Below are 22,204 nucleotides of genomic sequence, written 5' to 3'. Positions count from 1 at the left end.
AATGTCTTGCGAGTCTTGAGATTTTTTTCGCTTCCCCCCCCCCTTTTTCTAAGCCGCTAATAGCCTTTTAGCCGCTAGGCCGCTAAGCCTTTAATAGCCGCTAATCCGCTAATCCGCTAAGCCGCTAATAGGGTTGCTTCACAAGACGAAAAAACCGCTAGACGAAGAAACTCGCGGAACGGATTAATTTCGTCTTGCGAGGCACCACTGTAATAATATCCAAGGAGCAGCAAGGGCAGTTCATGGGTGCTGTTTAAGTTTGTGGTGTTGGGAAGGTCTGAATCGCAGCAAAGCTGCGACTCAACAGCTCTGATGTATATGTATAAGGCACCCTTTCAAATCAATTTATAAAAGCAGATTTCCTTCTTCCTGCCTCCCAGATATGGTGTAGCTTGCTTGCCTGCACATATCTAGGTTAGTAGCTTGGGGTGCAGAAATAGCCTTAAAGAATAAAAAAAGAACTATTCTGTTTTAGTTCACACAAACCTCTCTGTCTGGTAAGAGCTTAATGCCCCAGATGATGAGGCGAGTTATGGGGCTGGGATGATGGCTCTTGAACCAGCACTGCAGTAGACGTGAATGGTGAGTAAGACTAGATAGGAGTAACATAGTTGGTATCCTACCATGTACCGTATTTACTCAAATGTAATGGGCACCTTTTTGCGCCAAATTACATCACAAAAATTAGGATGCTCATTAGATTTGATGGCAGATTTACATTTGGCGGCAAATACTGTTTTTATTTCAAAGTTTTGAAAATCGAGGAGCGCTTTAGATTCAGTGGTGCATTAGATTCGTGTAAGTACTGTATATCTATGATGCTGGAAAGACATTGCGTTCTTTCTCTCTCCCATTCCCCCTTTTTCCTGCCTTGAGACTTCTGAACAGTTTTAACCTAGGCCTATTTCCTTAACATGTAAATGTGCCTAAAGTATTGGGGCTGTTGTTGTTCCTACTTGGTCATTATGAATCTTAGTTTAAAATCATAAGCCTAAGTTGATAGCTTGTGAAATGCATAGTCCTAGGAAACAATGACTGTCCTTCCTTAGCCTCTGCCACCTTAAGCCACAGAAGGGGGAAATTGTGCACTGTTAACTTTTTGTCTTAATTGCTTGGGGGATGGAGTGGTTTTATGTAATTCTTGGCTACTTCCTTGATGGTGAACAAAGCTTTTTTGTGTATATAAACAGTGCAGTGTGGTGGAGATAGGAGGCAGAACAAACCAATTTGGAGAACGTTGGCAAATGTGTCAAGATAAATGGGGGTTTAATTTTCCTAGGGAAAGCTTACAGTGGAAGAAATGAGAGCAGCTGGCTAAAACACAGACTTAATCAGTCACATGTCTTTGAGAGCCAAAAGACTCCTAAGGGTATCATCTCAGATGATCAGGAAAGACTGTGGTCCAAATCTGGTGGAACGCCAAGTGCAGATGAAAGAAGGGTTGCAGCTTGAATGTTCACTGTGCTTCAGAGAGTGTGCTCCTAGAGTGCTTCCAGGTCCAGAGTTCCCCTAATACCTTCAGCAAGTGATTAGGCATGTTTAGGCCTTTTCACCTTCTGCCAACACTGTTTAGCTCCTTGTTGCAAAAGGCTACTGCTAACATCCCCCCCCACACACACACATTCTTTTTTGAAACTGGTGATCAATGGGTCTGTCAGGCACTATGTAAAAAGGAAAGAGCTATAGCTGGTGCAAAGGAACTTTTGATACATGTTGACATGGTGAACATTAACACTGCCACAGATGCCACAATACCCTCTATTTGGAAGGAATTGATCTTTTAGTGCAGTGGTTTTCAACCAGTGTGCCGTGGCACCCTGGGGTGCCTTGGATGACGCTCAGGGGTGCCGCGGGCAACACTGGCCTCTGTCCCTCTTTCCTTCCCTCCCTCCTGATGCCCTCTGGTGCCTTTGCCTCCCAAAGGGTTGCACAGCTGTTTGTTGCAGCAGCCCTGACTACAAGCTCTGCAGTTGACATGCATTTTAATCTGGCTTTCAGCTTATCATTGATTTTAATTATTTGGTTAAACGTTAAAATAGTTGTGTTTAACTGAGTTTTTATGGATAATGTCATTTTTGTAAACTGCTTTGAGGTTGTTTGCAAAAAAACCAAGCTGTATTTTATGGAATAAAGAAATAAGATTGGTAATGGTGCACAAGCTGTTTACTGGGCAGTGTCTCCACCATTTCTGATATTTGCATTCAGAAACCCCTGGCAAGTTTCTGCAAAACCCCAGAGATTCTGTGAATATTACTTTGAAAACTTTTCATTTAGGTTAAAAAATGACTTTGTTTGCTGTGGTCTAAGAAATGAAATAAATGATTTTTTAAAATCTGGTCACATTATTTTGGCTGACATTGTCTTCTTCTTAGAAGAAGCTGTTTCTAGAATTTGACTGGCAGGTGGATTATTGATTAATATTTTTGAACAATTTCAGAGATGTGAACACTGCGGTGATGGAACTGTTAATCATGGCTTATGCACTGAGGACGTCCTGTGCCAAAAATATCATTGGGGTAATTCCCTACTTCCCCTACAGCAAACAAAGCAAGATGAGGAAGAGAGGCTCTATAGTCTGCAAACTCCTTGCTTCCATGTTGGCCAAAGCAGGTGAGTGAGCTGACCAGAAGCAGCAAGATTTTACCTCCCACAATAGATCTGACCCTGAAGAAGTGAGTGGCTGTTTTTGCAGAGAGAGACCTTCCTGCTATAAGAATACATTTCTTTTTTTGCAGAAAGAACAGCCAAAAATAATCCTAAAACAAGCCACATATTTAGGATGGCATTTCTAATACTAACAGTGATTTCTATTCAGAAAAAAAAAACTAGAAATAGCTACCCTCAAACTAGTAGTTTGATTTTATATAATATAACAAGAAACTCTTTTGGTGCCCTTGAAAGTGGTTGAATTTCACCACACCTTTCTCACAGGGTGTTTGTTAGGATAAAATAGAGGGTAAAAAACATACATATATGTTTTTTCTTAGACAAAGGGTGAAATAGAAATGGAATCCTTAAAATTCCTGGCTTTGCTCACTGTGGGTAGGAGACCAGGCCTCTTTTTGAGAGACATAAGTTTGCGAAGGCTGGAGCAGCTAAGGTGACCACTAAAGTAACAAAGTTCACAGGAGGACTGTTGTCTAGGGCCTACTGAACCTTGGATGAAACCCTGTCTGGCTCTTTTTAAAAAAAAAAAAAAAAAGCCCTGTTCTAAATATTGCACAAAAACATTGGCATAAAGCAGTGGGGTTTTTTTAGTCTTGTTCTTGCTCTACGTGTTACTACTGTTTCAGTGCCAAATTCCGTTGTGAGTCAACATCCGGTACATCCATCTAAGGTTCAATGGTCCCCGTCACCTATAATGCAGAATGTGTGTGGCAGTAATCATGATGGGTTACCCAAACCCAAGAGATCAGTTACCTGTTAGGAGTAAAATTTGTGAATGAGATTCTTTAAACCACTGTTTCTCAAACTATGTGATGTGGTGGACTGGCAAGCCCTACCCTCCTCGTCATGTGCCAGGGACTGGTGCCATATTCAGTTCCTGAAGCATCCTGCCCAACCTTGGCTGTGATGGAGCCACCATGGACTGGCAGCCAATGACTAGTGAACCAGCACTGGTCTGCAGACTACCTCTTTAAGCAGAAGTGCTTTAAACCCATGTTACCTGGGTACATCAATGTGACTGATACCCTACTGCACTTCTTAAGTGAGTTTAATGGACTAACCTTTTTTTTTTTGCCTGAGGGTCACATTCAACCTTTGCTAAACCCCAGAGTGGAAGTGGCTGAAAGGGAGCTGGTTACCTCGCTTGCACACAGACTTTGCACATGTTCCCTCTTCTCAGCTGATCCATTCATCTGCATTAGGCCACTGGGCAGTGGGGTGTGGAAGGAAAGAAGCTTACACCATTTCACCCACCTCAGCACCATGTCAACTTTACTTTCTTTCCCCCATCAGCTCTTGGGGTCAGATTTAGTGAGGTCTTGCGAGGGTGGGTTGGGTGTGCCTCAGGCCCCTAGGCTGGCAGTTAGCACCCTGGTGAACGTATGTTCTTTCTTTTTTATAGGCTTGACACACATCATCACTATGGATCTTCATCAAAAAGAAATCCAGGGATTTTTCAGCTTTCCTGTTGATAACCTGAGGGCTTCCCCTTTCTTGCTTCAGTATATACAAGAAGAGGTGAAGTTACTTTGATCCATCAATAGTTATAATCTCAGCTTGATTAGAACACTGTTTAGTGCTGGTCTTTTTTAGACTTGTATATTGCTTATGCTTGCTATAGGCAACTAATCTTTGCTGTTAAAGGGGATCCCAGTAATATATCTTAACAGCCTCCTTGCTAAAAGTGCAAGCTGCTTGGCATGTTGGGAAGCATTTGCTGATAGCTTGGTTAATACTGGGGGTAATTTTCTTCATAGATTTTCTTCTGACTTTGCCTCTACCTGCTTGTGGTGGTTGTTAATGAATCCATGGTTTCATGTTTTAGTGTGGCCCTGAGCTAAGGCTAGTCAAATATATATATATGGATGGGGTCTAATTACTTAAACATCCTGCAGCAATGAAAGTAAAAACTGTGTAGAACTATTTAAAAGCCAATTTTAGTTAAATGTCTCCCAGTGTTTTGAGAATGATGATAGCATTGCTCTCAGCTGTCACCCTATGTAACAAAAGAGCAATTTTATTTATTTATTTAAAAAACCTAATTCATTCTGTGTCAGAGTTTAACTGCTTTTAATGTCTCACCATGGTTCAATGTGCTCCAGATTCCTGATTACAGAAATGCAGTAATTGTAGCAAAGAGTCCTGATGCTGCTAAGAGGTAAATACAGTTTAATTTTGATGTGAATAAACCCTACAAAATCAGCTTGTACAGGCAATGTTTACAGATGCCTTAGCACTAGAGATTAAATGGTTGATATGTGAGGAATTGGGAAAAGAAAATCAAAAGGTGATTGGTTTCTGTTTTCTCTCTTGCTGGAGAAAGTGACAGGCTCTGCTAGGAAAGTTTCTTTTTATCAGAAGTATAGCAAGGAGATGCACCAAGAACTTGTGGGAAATGCTGAAATGCTCTTCTTCATATTCTTCAACTGCAAACCTTAAAACACCAGCAAGAAACCCTGAAATAGATTTTAAAGATATATGATAAATTCATCCCCCTCTGAGCTGCAAAAAGTTCATCTGTGGAAGGATAGTGCGGGAAAAGATCTTCTTAATATAATTTAATAGGCATGAACCTAGGGCAGTTTTTTAATATAGGATGGCCACTGGAAAACTGCATCAGTATGGCAGATAGAGTGTTTAGAAGATGCATAGCCCAATCCATTTCTGGACCACCACCTATATTTGGAGAGCTTTATTCAGTATCTAGCTCAAGAACAATTGACATGTCTCCCTTAGTTTTCCTGAATTGAAGTGGTAATTCTCTCTTTTTAAAAATCAAAATGGAGTGACAGTTGATGCAACAGCAGCACCTTCAACCTGTTTGGACCTGGTGCATGCACAGTCTTTTTACCATTCAATAACTTAGCTGTGTTACTCTTATGTGACTATTCTGGTGTGTCCCTATAGACCAGATGAAGGAAACCAAGAATATATGTAAACTGCTTAGGGGTTTTTCTTGAGTTTTTTTTTTTTTTAAGGCTTGGGATCAGTCCATCCATGCCAGTAGAAAAACAGTTTGTGTGTACTGATCCTTCTTGTTCAATTACATCAGCTTCCAGTGAATACCAATACAAATATTTTTGAACCTTTGGAGACACTGTTTCTGGAATACTTTGAACAGTTGATCACTTTGAGACACTTTCCTCTTTTCCCTTTTGAGTGGAGTGTAAAGTAATGCTAAGGAGATCACTTCCATCAGCACAAGGATTTCTGCTTTCCAGATGGAATGGTCTCTCCTCTCCTCCTGCATGCTGTTCTGGAGGAATTTTCCAACCTTCCAGGGTTGATCTGAGTGTGGGGTGGGGTGAGCCCCATTGTGTTAGTGGTACTTGTTGCCCTGGCTTCCGCCAGCACAGCTATTTAGATTAATCCAGACCTAGGTTATATCTTCAGTTCAACATTTGAAGTTATTACAGAGACAGAGGAAAGGAGCATCATGTTTTGGAAGTGTTTGACACACTTCCAAAATAAGCAGCATCTGCTTTTCATATTAAAGTGGCAGAAGGTGATTGTGCATGGAGTCCATTTTGTTAAAAGGAAACTGAAAAACAATAGTGAAAAGCAACATTCTTAAGCATTAACTACTTATTGTTAGTTGAAAAAGCACACTCCTTTCCCAAGCTGAATCCTGTTTAAATGAAGCACATGGAAATGAGCTAAAGCAGAGGACTTTTCAAAAGTGAATATATTTCCCCCCACTAATATCTTGTTGCTTTTATCTAGGGCCCAGTCTTATGCAGAGCGGCTACGGCTAGGACTGGCGGTTATCCATGGGGAGGCTCAGTGCACAGAGCAAGACATGGATGATGGACGCCACTCTCCTCCAACAGTAAAAAATACCACTCTGCACACTGGTCTGGAGCTACCCTGTATGTTGTTGCATTTTTCTTTACTTTTATTTTCCTTTGGTTTTGATGTGCATGGCATTTCAACGTAAGAGCCATCTGAATTCTCTGCTGAGGAAACAAACTCTGCACATATAATAATTTGTAGCTATCTAAAGGGAGATAAGGAACCAAGCAAAATTAAGTTGCTTTTAAATCAGAGGTCATGCACACATCCAGGAATAATCTGCAATCAGTTGTTTAATGGCAACACCAGAAGTCTCTCTCCCCGCATTAACTTTCTAAAATGAAAACTGGGTGATTTGTGTGTGAACGGACTGGTCCTGAAAACCTGGGCTGAGCATGTGCTCAAATAGGGTTGCCATATTTCAAAAAGTAAAACCCTAAATACCAGTAAGTTTCACCACCACCACCACCACCCCTCCTCCTCCTCCCCTCCCCTTTGAGGAGTATCTAAAGATGACCTTTTAAAGTGTGGCTGAAATCAGTGCTGTGAGACATAATTTTTGTGCCTCAACACAGTTCATTCAGAATTGCTTAAATGTGACAAGGTTTGTTTATGTTCAATAATAATAACAGCTATTTGAACTGTCTTTCATTTAAGTGAAACAAAATGTCCACTATGAGGTCTCTTTCATACAAAGCATGAAAGATGAATATGCATATTACAATGAAGCTATGATTCTGATGTTGGGTTTTTTATTCCTTAGTTATGATGGCCAAAGAGAAGCCACCAATAACAGTAGTTGGAGATGTTGGAGGTAGAATTGCCATCATTGTGGTAAGGAACTAAAAGGCCATGATGACAAATGGGATTTTTTCCCTAGGTTTCATTACATCTCAAATATTTATGCCTGGATGCAGTTGGGATTTCAGGACTGGGCTAGAAGCCATGCAGGAAAACTAAACAGTCACATTGTATTGTCTGGTTTCACTTTTTTTCTACTAATTAAATAAGGTAGCTATCCTCCAGTATTAACTGGCCTTATGGTGGTATAAATTCCTGTTAGTGTTCTATCTGGAAAGAAAATCTAACTCTGATAGACAGTGACACCTCACTGAGTGAAGCTTTGGGGTTCATTGCTAACTTCCTGGACAAAAGTCTAGGTACAGTAGCCTTTCCATTTGGAGGGATGATTGTTTTAAGATGCAAGACTAGACATCCTGGCCTATCCAAGCTTGTATAGTGTGCATGTTGCCACTGTGTCATAGAACTCCATATGAACAAGCTTTTCAGAACCTCCTACCCAAAGGTCCCTATTCTGGTTTCTCAAACAGTCAACAAAATTGACAGGGCTTTGTGCCAAACCAGTACATTTTGTGCAGCCTGTGTGACTAGCTTCCTAGTGCCTGCCTTTCCACAAGACACTTCTTGAGTTTGTAACCAGGAGCATGGGCAGCTTGCATTCTGTACCTCTCCTTGAGAGAGAGCTAACTAAAGCCATTTTTGTATTTTCAAATATATCTTTGCCCAAAAAAGCATTTTCATGTATATTTTCCAAACAGCACTCCTTCATAAATCTTTGGAAAGTTTGTGCCTGTCATGTGCTCATTATAGGAACTTAGCCCTGTCCAGGAAGCAGACTTATACCATGCTGGTATAAATACCTGCTACTGAAATCCTTATTGGCAATGTACCAAAAGTTCATATGTAACTTTAGGTTAGACACTGAAGCATCTTCAGATTATTCCAGATTTGCCAAAGTGGTTACATACTGCTTGTGGGACAGTGGAGCAGTTTGTGCTTGCTAATAACTTCCAGATTTAACTGGGATGTGTTTTGCTTCTCAGGATGACATCATTGATGATGTGGAAAGCTTTGTGGCAGCTGCAGAAATCCTGAAAGAGCGTGGTGCTTATAAGATCTTCATCATGGCAACTCATGGGCTTTTGTCTGCTGATGCTCCACGTCTAATTGAAGAGTCATCAATTGATGAGGCAAGTCTTGGTATATTGCTCTATGGGCAAGATTCCCTCTTATTTGTGTATTAGTGTTGTTTTAAATAGCAAATGATGGATTTAGATTGATCAATAAGTTGACAGATTTGTATATGGAGTACAAGACTGTTGCACATTCTGAATATATAAACACACAGCATCAGTTGGCTTCTGCATGAATCTAGCTGTTGCTGGACTAGGATTCCCATCAGCCCCATGCAGAATGATCCATTTTCAGGAATGACAGGAATTGTAGTACAACATCTTGAGGACTAGCCCCCTGCCCTGCTGCAGCATATATTTTTCAGTAGATGGTAAACTAACTGGAGTTAAAGAGTTTTGCTGAGATTGAAACCAAATGCTACTGGTTCATTACTCCAAGAAAAAGAATGGCTGGTTTAAACAAGAACCTTACAAACAGGGATTCCCATTCTTCCACTACTATAGCTCAGCACTTAAATGTTTTCTGACTACCGAAACACAGAGCTGTGCTGTGGTGGCTGCCTGTCTCAGTAATCTCATACTTCAGACCAGGGGTAGGCAACCTAAGGCCCGTGGGCCAGGTGCGGCCCAATCGCCGCCTCAATCCAGCCCGTGGACGGTCCAGGAATTGGCATGTTTTTACATGAGTAGAATGTGTGCTTTTATTTAAAATGCATCTCTGGGTTATTTATGGTGCATAGGAATTCATTCATATTTCTCCCCCCCCCCCAAAAAAAAATATAGTCTGGCCCACCACATGGTCTAAGGGACAGTGGACTGGCCCACGGCTGAAAAAGGCTGCTGACCCCTGCTTCAGACCATAACATTTTTCTCACCAAGAGGAATGCTGTGCTGTAGTGCCTCCTTCCTCCTTGTCTTACTGCTTGTGGAAACTTGAAGCTGCATCGATGTGGCTGCATTTTTCCAAGCAGGAAAATGCAGCAGATTGCTACAGTGGCAATGCTTGTGGTGCATTTTGTCTTCTGGCCTAGAGGTTTACAGTCGAGAGCCATTAACACAGTGCCCATCTATGCAAAACACTGAGTTGTACTCAGATTACACCTACTGAAATGAATGGACCTAACTTAGCCACTCATTTCAGGGGGTCTACTCTGAGTAAAACTTAGTTGAACACCATTCAATATGCTTTCCCCATGACCAGATATTATGGGAAATTGTAGGTCTAAGTGTCTTTCTAGGATTTTAGCACTATTTAAATAAAACTGCAGCTGTACTGCTAGATTTGTCTTAAATCCTAGGTTTTAAATTTAGGCAGACAAGCATTGAATGCCCCAGCCACCTTTGGTCCAGGTGAATTGTTGCTTTTTCAGTGAGTGGGTGCTGCTGAGCTTATTACTTGACACTTCATACTAGAACTAGTGTTTCAGCTTGCTTGCTCACTCACAACCCTCCTTTCTCTGGCCCATCTGTTTATCTCAAGCAGTTCAGGCAGCAGCAGCTGTTTCTGAGGAGCAGAGGCGCCAGGTGTTGCTTTCAGCTGCCTCTCCTGTGCTCCTTACTACCAGCTGACCTGTTCTCTTGCAGCTTTATAGTTTTCTTTGTGGTTCTTGCAATAATTATATTAATGACACCTCCAACTATTGCGGGGCATCAAATGCAAATACCTTACACAATCTCAAAACTTTGGCTGCAACCTCTATTTCCATTAAGGAATTTAAATGCAAATGCACACTGTGTGTGTTTGGTGACCCATCAAGGAACTTCTGGTTTGATTTTATTTTTCAAAAGTTAGATCCTGTGAATTATGTTTCAGCCACATTTCTAAATTTAATCTTTTTACTTCCCTGTGCACTGCTAGGTGGTGGTCACCAATACAGTTCCTCATGAAGTGCAGAAACTGCAGTGTCCCAAGATAAAGACTGTGGATATCAGTTTGATCCTCTCTGAAGCCATCCGCCGAATCCACAATGGGGAATCCATGGCTTACCTCTTCCGCAACATTACCATGGATGATTAGATTCTCTTTATCATTCCCACATCCTCATTCCTTAAATAGAAGGGAGAAAAGAAATGTGCAAGGAAATATGCATGAATTGGCAGTGCCATAAAGTTGATGCTATTTGGGTGGGGGAAGCATTATTATGGGCCTGGGTGTCAAGAGACTGATGCCGTGAGGTCCAGGTATTTCAATTTCACTGGCCAACAGTTCTCGGAGCCAGCTAGATCAGGGTGCAAATAGGCATTGCAGTCTGTTTTAAAAACCGATACTAGTGGTGGCCTTTTGTTCTTGTTCAGCAAATCTTGTGTATTCAATTGCTTACAGAGATTTGACTTCATAAATTCTCTAGTCATGCATGTCTTCAAGCTCTATGGAAGGAGGTGTGATTCTTCTTGCACTGCTGGAATGTGCAATGCCCTCTTACTGCCTTTGGAGCCATTCTTAATATGGGTGCAGCAGAGCTTCCTCTTGTGAAACCATCTACACATAGGTACATTTTACTGCAGTCTAGGTAATTTGATCAGCAATAACATAGCATGATGCTAAGGGGTTCCAAAGTCATGGTAGAAACTAGAATGTGCTACCTCTCCTCCTCTATAGAGCCCTAGGTTCCAGTTCTGCCTAGCTGGCCATGTAACAAGAGTATATAACATTTTAAGACTCTTGCTACAGTTTGTGAGTAAATTTGTAAGATTAAGTACGGTCTAATGGGATTTGCTTCTGGTGGTATTCTGTGTTCCTTCATGGCCAAAAATTAAAGCACATCGGCCAGAAAGTATAGAAACATCCATGTAATACCTTCCTGTGTGTTTTACACAGCTGTACTCTTGATGCACAATGGTAAATCTAGAACAGTTTTTTATCTGTTGCGTCCCTAAGAGAGAATTCTATAGTGCTATCTATTAACATATAGGGTGATTCTGCCTGCTGCCCAGTGCAGTGTTTCTTAAAACATTTTACTGAGAAGGTATGCAAAATTCAAATCTTTTTGAGACAGTCCCATTATATGGCAGCCTCCAGCTAACAGTGAAACTGCCTACCCCTTGTGCTGTGTTCTCCCAGGGTGCTAGTGTTTGACCTGTAAGATTCCTGCAACTGTCTAGCATAACCTTTTCTTTGTACCTTTCGGTTGTTGAGGTCCAATGAGTCCCAGCCTCCCTGGTCATTGAGTCATGCTGGCTGGGGTTGATGAAGCTGTAGTCCAGTAACACCTGGAGGGCCCTAAGTTCCCCATTCCTGATCTAAGCGATAGAACGCTTGGTCATTAGTAAGAATGAATAGCATACTTATATGACAAATTACCAACCTCTTTAAGGTCTGCTAAATAACAAAACACTCCCTTCAAGACAGTTCACAAAAGCAGCTAGTGTTAATTGTATTTACTCTGATAACTGTTTGATTAAAAGCAAGAATGTTGCATTTGCCAACTACTGGAGGCCTAAGGCTGTCGTTCCACTCTGACTGGGCAATTGGGGTGAGAGATGACTAGGTACCAGCCACAGTCACTGCTTGGCTGCCTGGTGGCTGCTACTCAAAAGCCCACTCAGTGTTACTAGCTATCATAGAGATGGAGAAAAGGGAAGCAAGCCTGATGCTGCCCACCATACTGATCTGGCAGTTCCCTTTGAGGGAGCCCCTGGAACATGACCCAGTCCTTGGCTCTGCAGTGGCTCTGCCTGGTCCAATCCATTTAGCCCTGCTTCCCCACTTTGGGCCCAGTTGTTCCCTTACATTTTCTAGGACCAGACCCTATTTATTTTTAACAGTCCAGCGGAAGGAAGATTTAGATCAAGGTAGCTTTTTCCTTATCACGTGTGATGGTGTAACAGGAGAAAAACTGCACCTGATGAAATACTTATTCCTGAGAGTGGACTTAAAGGGATTGAAGGTCTAAGAAACTCTACACCTCTGGCCATAGTTTTTGTCAGCTTCCAAAACCCCCTCTCCTGGCCACCTTGTTATTTTAACAACTCAAATCACCATGTGAGGGGTTTCCTCGAGTCCCACTTTATCAACTCCACCAGCTCTTTGCTTCAGTCTACGATTGAACCTGTAGTAAACCTTCGTCTTGGCTCACTGCCCCCCAGCTTCCTACTGAGGGTGGCTCTGACCATTACAACACAGGCTCCTTCTACAGTGTAATGACTAAAGCAGTGGAGGTGTGAGAATTCCAAATAGTCACTGCCACTGTGGACATGAGGCACCAGAAGCTTAGAAAGAGGATGTATGAATCATCCTTTTAGCACGCTTTGTAGCAGCCAAACCACTTAGGTCCTTGGCTCACAACAGCTCTTCTTATCTCAGCCTCTTGCATAGGACCTTTTCCCAGTCAAACTGAAGACAGATACTGTATACTATGTTCTGTTCCAGAAATTTCACGTCTCAAGCTCTTGCCTGGCCTGAGCATCGGGCTTGCTTTCAATAAGTCAGCTTTCATTAACTCAGCAGTTAGAAGACTAATTAACACTCCATGGTGTCATAGCTGCTCAGCCAATTGCTGTCAGAAGCTTTACTACCAACGAGTATTTTTTTGTTTACTGCATTACAATAGAGAATACACAGGGGCAGCCAACATACCCTTCAGGTGTTGCTGGAATAGCTGCAACGGGTGGAGGTTGGTGTCCAGCAACTTATTGAGTGCATTCCATTGGCTACACCTGGATTATAGGATCTTGAGAGTGCATTCAAATACTTGTACTGAAAGATGAGAAAACAAAAACCTGCTGTGGACTAAACAACCCATTTGTTAACTAATTATCAACAGCCACATTCTGACGCCAAACAATAAATGGTCCCAATAGCCATGGCAACAGGATGCTAAAACAGCAACATTTCATCAGCCATGCAAGCAGATATTCTGGCACACCTAGGCACGGTTTAAGTGCCTTATGGGTGAAATGGCAATTCTAATTCACACTAGAGGTGGTAAGAACAGAGCCCAAGCATACAGTATCTTCTAGACTGATAAAAATGGAAACAACTTGTAATGTTGAAACTCTCCCTTAATAGCCTGAGTTATCAAAAACACAGGCGAGGCTTTCAAAAGTACCATGCAGAGTGTCTTCTTCACTTATCTTTGGGGGGGGGGGGGTTGTTCTTCACCTTTCCCCAACATATTTTCCCTCCAACTCAAGCACATTTTAAAATGTATATCATTCCATATTAAATTACAGACAAGAAAACTGCAAGTCCAGGACAGGCTTTTAACTGTTCAGCAAGTAAAGTTTCCTCCATTTATGTATGCAAAAGTGCACACAACACAACTTAACTACCTTTCTGTCTCATCACGGCTACCTAGGTATGCACATCTTGTTGAGATGCTGTCTTTTAAAAGCCCTCCCAAATGGCTTTAAACATAAGCAATACCTTGGGATAGGTTTACTATGAATCCTGAGCATTAGAGCAAAGTTACTCTCATCCATTGCTGTGATTTTTATGAACTCGGATTCAAAATTGTCTGAGAAACTTCTAATGTGAACAGTTAAAGTATTAGCGGCATTGTGTAAAGTTGTGGGTAAAGTCCCAAACATTGTGAGGTCTCCTTTGCTTTCAAGCGGTTCAAATATTCATGATGGATTTCTGTTGCCAGTTTTACAACGATGAAAACCACCTATATTCATGTTGGAGGGTTAAAATGTTCATCTGTGCATTATCATACTGCTTTGTTTGAACACTATATTGGTCCTTAATGTTCTAAGCAATTTGGCAGAGACAATCGATATGTCAAGACCCTGGACTACAACAAGAGGGATGGTGGATGAGAATTAAAGTGATGTAAAAGTGTTACACATGGCATTTGAATTTTGTTTCTGTCCACACTAATCCTAGAGGGTTTTCCTTACATATTCCAGTTGTTGCAGCATTTTCCCTTTAGTCTTGTAGGTTTTAGAAAGAAAGCCCATAACCTCTCCCGTTCCATCACCTCCAGCTCCTGGGGAAGACTTGAAGAGGTTATTTTTGCTAGTTTAAGTTAGAGCTTTTGGAGGGAGCTGGCTTTTGGTTTTAAATGGGAAATCACTTCTTTTTCAGATGTTTAGAATATTTTTTTCCAGATGCATAACTTAAGTTTTTTAACTGCTTTGACATTTTAACATTTATCCCCCTCATTCTCATTTTGCTCTGTTTTGCTTTTTTTCATGCTCCTTTTTAATTAGGGTGACAGGGTGATGCAAAAAACCCACTTACTAGTGCAGACAGTTGCAACCTCCGTCTCAAGTAAACTGCCCGCCTCAAGCTGAAGCTATGGGAGAAGGGAGTATAATTTATACCTCAGCTTTCTGAGATTCTAAGACAAAAGAAGTTCTGTCATGCCACACCATGCAACTGGTCACAAAACAGCACACACAACATGATCCAAGTTTCACAGAGGAGGCAAACCATACAACTGAGAAATGGGCAAATGTCTAGTAGCCTTCTTGCGTGATCAGAAAAAGCATGCTTCCATTGCATTTTATCTTTTTCAAATTTGATTATGTTTACAACCATGCAGAGTCTTATCTTAATCAGAGCTGTCAAAATAAGAGTGGAATTTTGCCACTTGCTGTGGACATGCAAAACAAAACAAAAAACCCTAGATGCTTCAGAAAGAACCTTGGTGTGCTTTTGAGAAACAGGGCTGAAACTGGTCCTGATCTGATGCACTGCCTAATAGATCCTGGTCTCTTCCTTGTTGAACCAGAAGGCAGTTTGATCAGGGCTTATATGCAAAAAAGTAACACCTTAGTCTGTACACCATGGTAGGATCTCTGACCTCTGTTTTGAACATTCTAGGTGTATTATTCCTTTGTGCAAGCTGTGAAGATTGCCTTCTTGAGCAGAAATTTTATAATGTATCCAAAGAAGAGGTGATTTATTCAGAATATTCCTGTAGTGTTTAACATCTATGAACCCTTTGTGCATTTCTCAGAGATACTGATGGTGCAGTGGGTAGTATGAAAAGCCTGCTGTCATGCACATGCAGTCAGTTGTTTTTAGTCTTCCAAATCAGGGTGAAGTGGGGGAAAAAATCTAAGCATCTACTTTTTGTCAAGCTTGCTTGCTAGAGCCTGTTCTCAACTGCTATGATTGCTGCTAGGAATCCCAAACAAAGATCCTTTTCAACCATTGGAATGGGAACTTTGTTATTTTAAACCTTATTTATTGACTTCCATACTAACCTGAGAAAGGAACTTACCATGATGGAGCTTTGTGGGTTGGCATAAGGAGGCAGCCACTGTAACACCTTAAATTAATCTTGCAGTGACTGTCACTTCTTGACAATGGCGCGCTTTGCACCTTGTTTTTCTTTTCAGTTTTCCTTTCTGTTTGGGAGCCCACGATTGATTTTTAATAATTTTTGCTTTGTCATGAGCAAAACTGCAAGCAAACCCTAGAGGGAGGTGGCACAGAGAGAAAAATCTATGTACATGCCCTTGCCTTTGGGTATCTCACAGGACACAGCCTTCCACTTGCATGGAAAGCTCTTCCACACAAAGGGCTCATCCAGACTGCCTTTTGTGCTGTGTTTCTAGACACAGGTCAGGGCTTTAAAGCTCTGTGTTCAAGTGTTGTTTTTTTGCCAAAGCACTTTCCCCAGGGAAATCCGTGTTTTACTGCTGAATTGGAAAAAATGGCAATTGGATTCTTTACAGATTTGCTCAGATTCAGCAATAAAACATGGGTTTCCCTGAGAAATGCGCTGGGACCAAAAACAAAACAAAACAAAACCCCACAACACTCAGACACAGAACTTTAAAGTGTGTGCCCGTGTCTGGAAAGCACAGCTCAAAAGGAAATCAGATGAGCCTTAAGGGACCAAAGTTCCTTTTCAGTGTATGAACAGTGCCAATCAAATGCTAAACATGCCCTGGGAATAATTTACCATAACAGAAGGCTTAAAGGGGGTTAAGTGAGTATCCTTCCTCAAAAGAATTATCACATGCAAGATTACACCTTTTAGGTGTAATCTTACACATTTCCCTGCATAAATTTCTCCTGGGAAGTGAGGTGTTTGAATATATCATATGATCAGTAGGACTCGTGAGGTTTAAATTTTGCTCCTGAAATGAAGATCTGCCTGAGGTTTTATAGAATATAAATACAGTATAAGGTTTAGAAGGGATTCCTGCGTTTTGTAGTGATACAAAATAACTGAGCTAGGCTTGTACATCAGTAACAGCTTCAACAAGACATGGAGAATTCCACATGATCCACTATTTTACAGGCAGAAAATCTGTTGCAGAGTTTCAGATCCATGCTTATGATAGAATTGATGCTCCTAGCTAAGGACCTTGTGAAGGATGCAGTGGGTGAATCATTCTGTTAAAACGAAAAGCAAATCAAAGTATCATTCCAGAGAGTCTTTAATTCTTGTAATTTGAAGGTCCTTGTTTAATAACTCGGTATTTGGATTTAGCAATGCCAGGGCTTAATAGCCCTTTTGAGTGCCAGCAACTGAAAGAGAATGTGACATTTCTTCCCCTACGTACCTGGAATTGTTTATACAACCAATGGGGCAAACTGTGATTGGAGTTATGAATGAAGGCTTGTTATAACAATGAGATCAGAGAAAATGGTCACAGATTCCCTTTCCAGCTGTTGTCTTCAAAATATCCCAAGAGCTGCTGGTACTTATCTCTAAACTGGAAACAGCAATTAAGTTGTGCCAGCAATTATGAGGAGTCAATTGCAGATTATGTATAAACAGTGCACACACATCAGCTGCGGCCCTCTGACTTGTTATATACATCATTAGCGAGCAGAGATCTCCAGTAAGCGAAGCTGACCACCTGCTTTCCTGAGAAGAGTGAAGGAACACAAAAAGGATGCAGAGGGTGAATTAAACAAAGGATGCTGTACTGTAACCCACAGCTTTGGAGCTGTTAACAACAGTAAATAAGTCGACAGTTGTGCTTTCAAATACCGTATATGCCAAGAATTGTCTGCGTCCAAGTAAGCACTTGAGGAAGCTTATAAACACATGATTTTAAATCTACAGCTATATCTCTTAAGTCTTTCTAGTGTGAGTAAGGTAAAGGTAAAGGGGACCCCTGACCATTAGATCCAGTCGTGACTGACTCTGGGGTTGTGGCGCTCATCTCGCTTTACTGGCTGAGGGAGCCGGCATACAGCTTCCGGGTCATGTGGCCAACATGACTAAGAGCAGCGCATGGAAACGCTGTTTACCTTCCCGCTGGAGCGGTACCTATTTATCTACTTGCACTTTGACGTGCTTTTGAACTGCTAGGTGGGCAGAAGCTGGGATCGAACAACAGGAGCTCACTCCGTCACAGGGATTCGAACCGCCGACCTTCTGATCGGCAAGTCCTAGGCTCTGTGGTTTAACCCACAGCACCACCCATGTCCCTCTCTAGTGTGAGTATTTATGCACTAAAATGAAAACTGCAAGAATTGCTTTTCTGAATGAGGCCAAGGTGCATCTAGTCTAGCGTTCTGACTTGCAGCCAACCTGGTGCCTCTAGAAGCTTATGAGCAGAGCAAGTCATGCTGGGAATGGTGACCTCCCTGTTTGTCACCAGCATCTGGTCACCAAAGGCAAGTGGCAATGCCTCTGAACATACTGGTTCCAATTAGCTGTGCTTACTCAACACTCAATAGCCTCACTTCCCTGAGCCTGGTATTTTGATCACAGGACATCTGATAAGCCAGTACCTTCCACCTTTGTAGCCTTTTTTTGCATTGCCCCTTTTGTGCAAGGCATCAAGACTGCCACAGTTGGGGAGTGGATATTGAACAGCTGAAATGTGAAGGCAACTTCTCTCATAGGCGGAGGGCGCAAGGGTGAGGCATAACCTATCAAGGAGTTATAGCACCTCTGGGATGCATTGAGATGAAGGGTGGGTTATAAATATTATTCTTAACAAAATAGAATAAAATATGAGAGGGAAATGTGAAGGATGTTTCTGGACAAAATTCAAATTTAAGCAGCAGCAGTGACACTGATTCTTTAACTAGACTTGCTTGTGGTCAAAAGAAAAGCAAAAGAGATGTGTGTTGTTACCTATACACTGCTTTCTGGTGCTTATCTGATCCAGGTGATACAGGCATACTTGAAAACAGATATGGATCACATCCACAACACAGAAAGTGTGCAGTGTGTAAGCAGAATATTTTCTCAGTAGACACTCATACGAGGCTTTGTCAGTAGCTGCCTACATCCTGTTTCATGTGATATGCTGCCACCTGCAGGAGGCTTGCACACATCTGTCTTATTATTGGTTGTATATTTAAGGGTCAGGGTACGGCCAGAGACGCATGCAGCTTGGTAGTCGCTTCGTGGAATGTCAACATTTGCTTGCAGGTGAAGCCAGTGCATGTCAGAAGGGTAGAGAAATCATATTGAACTCTGTGGAACTTACATCAGAGTAGACACATATAGGATTCTTCTGCTGTTCTTGCTAGGCTGCCTATTGTTTCCCCACCCCCCTCTCTGCTTCATTCTTTCACTATTCCCAGCCTATGGGAAACTGGGGATGCACTAGAATGGATCGATAGCTATGAATTCCATGCAAAAATGCCAAGAACAGCTTGGAAACGTAAGATGCTGCCTTATATACTGCAGTGGTTCTCCAGGGTTTCAGGCAGGGGACATTCCCAGCGCTACCGAGAGACACTGGGGATTGAACCTGGGACCTTCTGCATGTGAAACACCACTGAGCTGTGGCCCATAAACTAGATGGACTGGAGGAGGTTTAGGCAGGGAGATGCAGACGAGGGTTTGATGATAAATTATTGTTTAAATGGTCGTATAAGTAGTTGCATTGGCTTGTCAATTACATGGAACAGCTTGTATAGTTCAAGGAACTATGTATTTGTGCAGTTATTTGGACTTAAAACATTTACTGCTATTTTTCTTCTGAGCATTGCATATCAACAAACCAGTTAATTTGTTTCATTTACAGTCATGAGTCTGTGATTCTTGTCCTGGATTCAGTTTTACCTACTGGGGTTCACATATGGACCAAAATGAATCCTGATTTTTTTGTCTAGCTTCACTCACATATACAAAAAAAAAATATTCAGCATCCTACCATACCTAATGTAAGGCTCCCCTGATTTCATTGCACAATAAGTGGGTCTTGAAATTTCCTACTTTGTTTAGAGAAGGGCACTTGGGCACTATCCAGACCACCTCCCTCCCTCTCTCTGTCACACACCCACATAACCAACATGGACACACACTCCTTTAACCATATGTTTCTTGTTCTGTTTGCATCTCAGATCTGAGAGCATTACAGTACCCATCTGTGCAGTGCACCTTTAAAAGTGGTCCCTGGGTATATTACAAACTATATATAGAATATCATTTCACCTCTACTGCAATGCAGTAAGGCCAGAAGTAGAGCACCGCTATCTAGCCCAACACTTAGGAGAAGCAGAAAATACTGCAAAGATATATTCTTGATCATGGTTTTAGAGAAGCTGTCCTTGTTGCTGTTGCTGCTACATATTTCTTAGTTGCCCTTCAACAGCCGGTCTTAGGATGGGTTGCAATTTGTAAAGACACAATTAAAACAGCAATAAAAATAAACAACCCCATGCATAACCTTAAAACAGTAATTCCATAGTGATCTGTATTAGAATTCAGCCAGGATTCCTTACACTTATGAATCAAATGTTGAGCATTAATTTCATATGCTTAAGACCTGTGGGAACTGCTGCCCTTAATGTGCATTTGCTATGCAGACTGTAAAGCAGGGGTAGCCAATGTGCCCTTCAGATGTTTAGTGGTGCCCATCAGCCCCAGCCTTCAGGTCCAAAGCTAGAACTGGAGCTGTGGTCACTAATGTGTTGGCTACCCCTGCTCTACAGTAGGTCCTTAAGGGCATTTTTCTCATCTGTAAATACAATTGGCTTGGATGAGAGGAACTGAGCACAGCCACCAGCTCTCATCACATGATCAGGGCATCTAATCATAGATAAGAGACTCTGCAAAGAATCTGCTATTTTTTTTCCAGACTCAAGGTGCTAGTCCTCATGGTAATATAGACTGCACTCCATACCTAAATGGAGAAGTTGACCTTTCAGTACACACAGAGAGCTGTTCTGAGCTGATATTACATACATACATCATTTTATTTGTATTCCGCCTTTCCATAGCTAAAACCATGCTCAAGTTGGCTTACAACATGGAAAAAAATTGCATAGTTACAAATACAACCATAGTAGTCAAAAACTACTGTATGAAGGTATTTGTTCACTAGTCAGCATACCATGAAAACATGATTAGGTCCTGCAAAGTCAATTCACATTGTTCTAGAATAGCTGACATGAGTAGACTGATCCTATGCATTTCACTCAGAGATACCTCCAAATCTGTTCTGTGGTGGTTTACTACCAAGTGTCTGCCACAGAAATTTTGGCTCTATTGATAGGGAAATTGCTAACACTGTTAAGAATATAGAAATTCATCATTTCTGGCCCTCAGCCAAGCTGCCTGGGACTAATGAGAGCCGGAGTTCCCCATCCCGGCCCTATATCTGTTTCACTTTTGCCCCTTTTTTCACTCCATCCCAGTTATGAGAAAGGAATGACCAGTTGCTCTTTTGTGCTACTGTGGAGAAGACAGGAGCAAAGGAGCTCAAATTGCAATTAAACAGCGGAAGTGAGATGTTAAGAAGAACCTTCCAATTGAGAGAGAGGCAAAGCATTGGGATATTTCAGTTGAGATGTGACAGACAGCTGCTGCTTGTCGGAAGTCACTGTGTAGGTGAATGTTTGCTTTGAGATTTGGGAGAGAGCAAGAGAGAGATCAGGGCTGCAGGGATGAGGACTCTGTGATCCTCCAGATGATGTTGGACTGCAACTCTCTTCCTGTGCTCACTTGGCACTGATGGGAGTCCAACCGCACTTAGAAGGCCACAAAGTCCCCCTGTCGGCTGTACTCACTGTCGCATGGGAACTTTGTAGTTGCCCATTGTTGGAGGAAACATGCTTTGGAGTAGAGGGCATCACAAATATTTAAAAGACCTGGGCCACAATCCCATTGGACATAAATCTGCATGAAATGTGCATAGGTTTTTATATCTGTATCTATAAATATATAAAAAATAGACTATATAAATTTAATAAATAATAATAATATTTAGATTTCACAAATCAATGCAAAACTAACCGTTAAATAGAGTGCATGGAGTTTGGCGAGATGAACCTTGAGATCCCTTCCAACTCTACGATTCTATGATACACAGAACCTGTTTTTCTCACCACTGAGCAATTTCCCCCACTTTCTGCTGTCCACAGTTCATCTGTCCCAGTATCTTGAACACTGAAAACAGCGCTGGTACAAACTAAGCCATACCTGAGACAGGTTGCTTTCCACCATCCAAGGCCTTTGGTTGCAAGGAGAGCTTTTGCAGGAGTCTTGCTTCTGGCAAACGGTTGGCCCAGATGACCTTAGGGCTAAATCACGCTTAAGTGGTTCTGCGCAGTATTTCAGCACTTTTTCCTTTTTTTCTGGAAAACCTACAGGGCAATTTAAATGTTTAATATAAACAGATTTACGAATGCCACCAACAGATATAGGAGGACAGCCCCCACCCCTTTTAAAAAATCAGTGTGTGTGTCTGTGTGTGTAGCGTCTAAATTTTATTTTATACTTTTTGAATCAGCTGCTCTGAAACTCATGGGAAAGAAATAGCTTAATTAAACTGGAAATATATTAAACTGACTAACAAACCTCCCCGATTCCTTCGGCTCCCGCCCATTCCTCTCTGTTTAGCAAGGGGGGAGGGAGCGCGCGGAGTCATAATTCCCGCGGCGCCGCGAGTCCCGGAACGGCGGAGGGCGGTCACCCCCGTCGCGTAGCAACCAC

At 41.8% G+C, this 22,204-nt stretch overlaps 1 protein-coding gene and 1 long non-coding RNA gene across 6 annotated transcripts in view; one reads left to right on the top strand and one right to left on the bottom strand.

Moving 5' to 3' along the window:
• Positions 1–14,178, top strand: part of PRPSAP1 (phosphoribosyl pyrophosphate synthetase associated protein 1) — a 20,649-nt gene extending 6,471 nt beyond the window's left edge. For all 4 annotated transcript variants that reach the window (XM_080993975.1, XM_080993974.1, XM_080993976.1 and 1 more), the window contains 7 exons: positions 2,438–2,610; positions 4,070–4,185; positions 4,770–4,825; positions 6,391–6,536; positions 7,223–7,293; positions 8,304–8,450; positions 10,252–14,178. In XM_080993975.1, the coding sequence (XP_080850101.1) occupies positions 2,438–2,610; positions 4,070–4,185; positions 4,770–4,825; positions 6,391–6,536; positions 7,223–7,293; positions 8,304–8,450; positions 10,252–10,410 (868 nt within the window). In that variant the 3' untranslated portion in view covers positions 10,411–14,178. The remainder of the gene's footprint in view (positions 1–2,437; positions 2,611–4,069; positions 4,186–4,769; positions 4,826–6,390; positions 6,537–7,222; positions 7,294–8,303; positions 8,451–10,251) is intronic.
• On the bottom strand, positions 10,353–22,204 carry LOC308470677. 2 transcript variants are annotated; one of them, XR_013982540.1, is made up of 5 exons: positions 22,070–22,204; positions 21,692–21,855; positions 16,860–17,167; positions 15,549–15,760; positions 10,353–10,440 (listed from the first exon to the last, which is right to left on the bottom strand). It is a non-coding gene; the product is annotated as an uncharacterized lncRNA (long non-coding RNA). The 2 variants fall into 2 exon arrangements; XR_013982541.1 differs by lacking the exons at positions 10,353–10,440; positions 15,549–15,760 and having other exon boundaries at positions 16,733–17,167; positions 22,070–22,199.

The sequence above is a fragment of the Podarcis pityusensis genome, assembly GCF_964106645.2.
Source record: "Podarcis pityusensis genome assembly, chromosome: 2".
In the NCBI taxonomy this organism is placed as follows: domain Eukaryota; kingdom Metazoa; phylum Chordata; class Lepidosauria; order Squamata; family Lacertidae; genus Podarcis; species Podarcis pityusensis.
The sequence above is the reverse complement of the archived record's forward strand: the minus strand, read 5'-3'. Positions and strand labels throughout refer to the sequence as shown.